The sequence below is a fragment of the Gossypium arboreum genome, chromosome 4 (assembly GCF_025698485.1).
Source record: "Gossypium arboreum isolate Shixiya-1 chromosome 4, ASM2569848v2, whole genome shotgun sequence".
NCBI classification, from domain to species: domain Eukaryota; kingdom Viridiplantae; phylum Streptophyta; class Magnoliopsida; order Malvales; family Malvaceae; genus Gossypium; species Gossypium arboreum.
This window is the reverse complement of record NC_069073.1, coordinates 47,677,795-47,682,938: the sequence shown is the minus strand read 5'-3', so window position 1 is coordinate 47,682,938 and position 5,144 is coordinate 47,677,795. Positions and strand designations below refer to the sequence as shown.

The following is a 5,144-nucleotide window of genomic DNA, read 5'->3' as shown; positions in this document are numbered from 1 at the left end:
AGGTTAAGAAATTATTCCAAAAATAAATAAAAAATATGTTTTATTTTTAAAAAAAAATTGAGAGCTAATATTGCTGTAAAACCAATTGTGGTTGAAAAAGTAAAATAATTATTAAAAATATAATTTTTTTCAAAAAAAAAGTTTTCATATAAAGTTTGAAGGAATTTATTTAGTTTTCAAACTAAAAAATTCAACATTTATGTAAAGTATTCCAATAAAATTTGAATTATTTCTAAAGAAAAAAATAGTCTTACTTTACGTTTTGATAATTTTTATATTATATTTCGAAACATTTATTTAATAAAAATAGAAAAAGAAAAAAAAAATAATAGGTGGATAGTTTTAATTTACCCAACCTCTTCAATTAATTTTGTTTAGAAAAAGGAAGAAAATTCCTAAATTGGCATCACTTGACTAAAATAATTTAAATCAATCGGCTCCATAAGAACAAGGGAAGTCCAGACAAGTCATTAAATCTGGTCAGAACTACACCTCAAATACTGTTGCCACACAAGTAAATTCTCCTTCCACTTCCACATTAACATCAACTGTAACTTGTACGTAATCACTAGAGATATCTATAAACACCTAACACGTATTTGGATATGAAATTATGATGAAACTTAGATATTGGTGTTGACACTTAATGTAACCTCAAACAAATCAGGTAACACATCCAATTACCATTCAGTGGTGAGTAAGTTGTGATCTTACCTTTAAATGTGATTAGCAAAAACTTCTAGTAAATTCCTCAGAAATACATCAATGTATGAATATTACTATATTATATATTAATTTTAGAAGAACACAAATGTAAAAATCAGAAAGAAATTAATTAAAAAGGAAAAAGCAGATTCATCCAAAAGTTCTATACACATAGGCATCATATTGCTATTTCAGAACTGATGAAAGTAGAATCTTGAGTAAATGCATGATTAAGGATTCATCTTAGCCTTTCTTGTTGAGTAGCATATGCATCTTCAATGTGTCGCGTGAGGAGTGAAATTCCATAATGCGAGGCACTAGAGGCAGCATAATAGGAAGTGACACTGAGCTGAGCAAACTTTGGAAGTGCATAACCTACAAACTCGTATCAATTGCAAATTATAGTCTATACACATCACACAAACACAAGAAAGTGGAAAATCATTAAAAATACATTCTAGTTCTCTAGATTGCTGCTACTCAAGAATAGTCATTCGACTAAAATTCACTTGTAAATGCAGTCAAATTAAATCCCCCCCCCCTTTTTTTTATAGAGTAAGAAAGGCAGTACAATCAAATCGCTACAGAAGAAAAGCACCATAACCACAAGACATGAAAATGAAGCCAAGGTGCCTAATACTCTCAAATTTCACAAGAAAAACAAATGCATGCAACTTCTAAAGATCTTAAAGGTCAATATAGGATAAGGCAAGAAAGGTTTGAGGAGATTGACTTAAGACACGACTAACAACTGCAAGAAACCAACCGCTAAATGCTTTGATAGACAATAGCAGCCCACAACTTATTTAGCTTTTTCTACTAAATAATTAATCCAATGACATACGGAATTCATAGACAAAACTAAATTACTTGCCAAACATTGCACACCTACTCAAGGCCATAACATGCAAGGTAAGTGTGTAGGTTAAAAGGGGATGCAAATAGCAGAGCAATTCAAAAGGGAGAATACCAGTATACTTAAATGGTTACCACTTATTTTTTGACAAAGGAATAAAATTATCTTTTTATTAATAATAGTTATGATAAAGACTTATTGTAATATTTTCTAAACCACTATTAATGGGTTTATCTGTTATAATATTTGCTGCTGTTCTTTCCTACTTGGAGCGGATGGCAAAAACATGTGTATGCAAATAGGAACAATTTGACGGTGCTGCACCATTAAACTGTCACATTACCTGCTGCTGATATTGCAGCAATGCAAACTGAACATACTATATAATTTTAGAAGTACTCAACATTCAACAATAGGACCATCATTTATTTAGAGGACTTCATAAAGATTATGATGTACATTGTAAATATCTCACATCACTTTCCACTAAAAGCCGCAGCAAATAGATTCAGCTCAATGAAGGATAAAATTTGCACAAATGTGATCATGCTTTATTTCCAAACTGAGAACTACATAAGCTACTTTACTACTAGAGTGAAAGAGCAAACTTATACCTCCAAAAGCTGCACTGGCGCCAGAAAACATTAACAGCAGAGGAATCTGTCAAAAAAGAAGATCATAGAATTAAATTAAGTGAGCTTTAAGAAGATAAAAATAAAAGTTCTCTACCAGCCATGAAAAGGGGAAAATATGTTTGAGATTTGTCGCAGATTGAAAGGATTGGAAATGCAATTTAGAACAAAGAAATGGCATACCCCAGTTACAAAAGGGAGCCACTTAGGTCCCTTGATGTGATTCTGAAGGAAAGGGATCCCTGAAAATAAAAAACCGTAAGAGATGTGCACACAAAAGTAAAAGTCAGTGAAGACAAACGGAGTCCAATAATACCAGTATTAAAGCCATGTACTGCACTAAGCATTCCCCCGATACCAGAGCCAGCCTATTTGAAACAGAAAATGCAACAAATGTTGTAATAATCAACAATCTTTCGGCACATTAACTTAAAATTATGGTAACTTTAGGATTGTGATCCATACTATCTCATTCAAAACGTGAATTTTTTGGACAAGATTTCAATTTGGCGATCTTGCCATACTCTGAGCTGTTCTTGAAAGGCATAAGAATCTAAATGCCAAATGATTCCACACTGAATTAGAGCAAGAAGCAGCTTAATAGACTAGACTAAAAGTAACCGTAGTTTTTTACTATCTCTGAGAAACATACAACTTGAAAAGAGCTAGTGCTACAATTCTCAATTACTGCACATACTTTAACAGTACAAATAACATTATTTAAGTGTTCGAACATATCAAAATCACATACATTGATTTGATAATGATATCAGAAGATAGCATCTAATGATTCAGTTACGCAAACAATTTTTTTTTTCAAACTTCAAAAGGCATGTTTCTACTTGCATTGACAGTAGAAACCCTATGTTACAAGGATTGGAATGGGTGTCAACTATATGTATATATCCAACAAACATATATTCATATTCTAAAGTTGTCTTTTTTTTCTTTCTCTGTTACCAAGAAAAATAAACCATTGGAGCTCCACCTCGAGGAGGTAGCAGTCTCACATCCCACAAATCCCAAAATCTGTCTCCTCAAGATTTAAACACGAAATCTCCAGATTGAATATATATATTTGAGGCCAGTAAAACTGTATATTCCTAATAGACATAAAAGGTTAATCATGGTAAAACTTGGTAACTAGTCTAAGCTAGGATATAATAGTTTTGAAAACTCATCTAAAAGTTTACAGCTTTCCAGGATGAAGATAAAAAAAACCATGAAACTTCTAGTAAGCAAAAGGGCCAATTATACCATGCAAGTAGCCCTAAACTACAAATTAGAGCATTGGGGAGTTATTATTTATGTTTCTTCCAACAAGTAAAACAAAAGAGGGAGAAATGAAACGGACCACTGCAGTGGCATCCTCCAAAACTGAAGTAATTGTCCATTCAGCTTTGTCCTGCAAAAGAATTACAAATTAATAAAAGAAAAACAAAATTCAATAGTTAAAACCTTGAGAAAAAAAGAAAAAAGAAGAATAGAGATGAAGGGATTACGGAATCAGGGTTTAAGAGAGAGAGGCAACGAGGACAACGAGCGGAACCTAAGCCAGGGTTGATGGTTGGATCGTGGTGCAGATTTCCATTCCTTAGCTTTTCCTCATATACTTCTCTTGTCCCCATTCTTCCAATCTCCCAAAACCTCTTTTCTTTCCTTTTTTCCTCACAATCTGATTTCTCCGAACGAACACAAAACTCAGGAACCCCACAACAGAACAGAACTCTTTCGATCTTTTTGTTGCATCTAAAGACAAGATATGGGCCGAACCTCTTTCCATAGAGAAGTGTTTATTTAGATTCCTTGGGCCAGTTACTTTGTCATCGGATCGGGCTAAAAGTTTGAAAAAAAATTTATTCAATTACTACTATATTTTTGGAGGAGAAACTAGAGAAAGCACGAGAGAAAAGAATCCACATCAATTACATCCATTTATGGGCTGAGTTAGGTCCGACCAAAATGTTAAGCCCGATTGATAGGCTCAGTCTAACTCAAAAATGACATAAATTTATTTTTAAATTTAGTTTAAATTATATATATTAAACTCAAATTAAACTTCACTCGCTTATTTTTTTTTAAAAAATATTTTATTACACAAAATAAATTTAAAAAAATATAGTATATCAAATACAGTATAAACTTAAAAAAATTATTAACTTGCCTCTTTTATCTTGTTTAAGCAAATTTATAATTTTTTTAAACTTCTCTTCTATTTAAAAATTAAAAATTAAATTACTTAGTAAATGAATTATTTCTCTTTAAAATATGATATAAAACCCACCCACCCCACAGTTCAACACTAATATATATACATCAAAACCAATTTTAAACAGGCAACAATTATGTAACATGAAGCAGCTCAAAAACGGAGAAAGAAGAGTTAAAATAGTGAATTTTTACACAGCGAAAACAGATAAAGATTTCATATGAATGAAGTAACTATTATAATAAGCAGAAAATGAAAAATCCTCCAAGCTGGACTATGTTTATGATCATGCACATGCTTCATATCGCCGCAGCAAAAAGTGACAAACCAAACATTAGCTAAAAAACTTATACATGCACATTAATAAAATCCTAATTGCCTTTAAGCCTAGTGCTTGCCCACTGCAACTCCTGAGCCTAATCCATAATCAGAAGGCAAGGGATCAATGCCACCAGGTTCACCCCAATCTTCAACACCATAAAAACCACCAGCTTTCCCTTTATTACCTCCATCTAAGCTCTCAAACTCATTATTTGAAGAACTCAACTTCCATATACATTCAAGTCACCAAAAGAGAACACATCATTCCCCATGTTAAACTGCAATGGAAAGTTAGAGGCTCCTCAAGGAAACCAATACATTGTATTTCTCCAATTTGTATATGTTGTTATATGATTTTCTTATTTTACAAGGAATATAATAGTATATTTTTCTTTGAAAAAGTATTGCAACCTTAATATAT

The 5,144-nt window shown here is 32.1% G+C and overlaps 1 protein-coding gene across 1 annotated transcript; it reads right to left on the bottom strand.

The window, feature by feature from the left end:
• Window positions 1-726: 726 nt before the first annotated feature.
• On the bottom strand, window positions 727-3,962 carry LOC108458014 (uncharacterized). Its single transcript, XM_017757243.2, has 6 exons — window positions 3,696-3,962; window positions 3,548-3,598; window positions 2,510-2,561; window positions 2,377-2,435; window positions 2,176-2,221; window positions 727-1,080 (listed from the first exon to the last, which is right to left on the bottom strand). Exons 1-6 carry the CDS (start codon window positions 3,819-3,821, stop codon window positions 944-946), a joined length of 471 nt encoding a protein of 156 aa, XP_017612732.1. The 5' UTR covers window positions 3,822-3,962; the 3' UTR covers window positions 727-943.
• Between the last annotated feature and the right edge of the window lie 1,182 nt (window positions 3,963-5,144).

Bases quoted from the DNA above. Each gene is read 5' to 3' on its own strand.
- LOC108458014 (XM_017757243.2), bottom strand. From the start codon at position 3,821: ATGGGGACAAGAGAAGTATATGAGGAAAAGCTAAGGAATGGAAATCTG. The intron at 3,599-3,695 runs GTAATCCCTTCA...ATTCTTTTGCAG, and splicing joins CTCTCTTAAACCCTGATTCC to GACAAAGCTGAATGGACAAT. The intron at 2,436-2,509 runs GTATTATTGGAC...TTTTATTTTCAG, and splicing joins AGTACATGGCTTTAATACTG to GGATCCCTTTCCTTCAGAAT.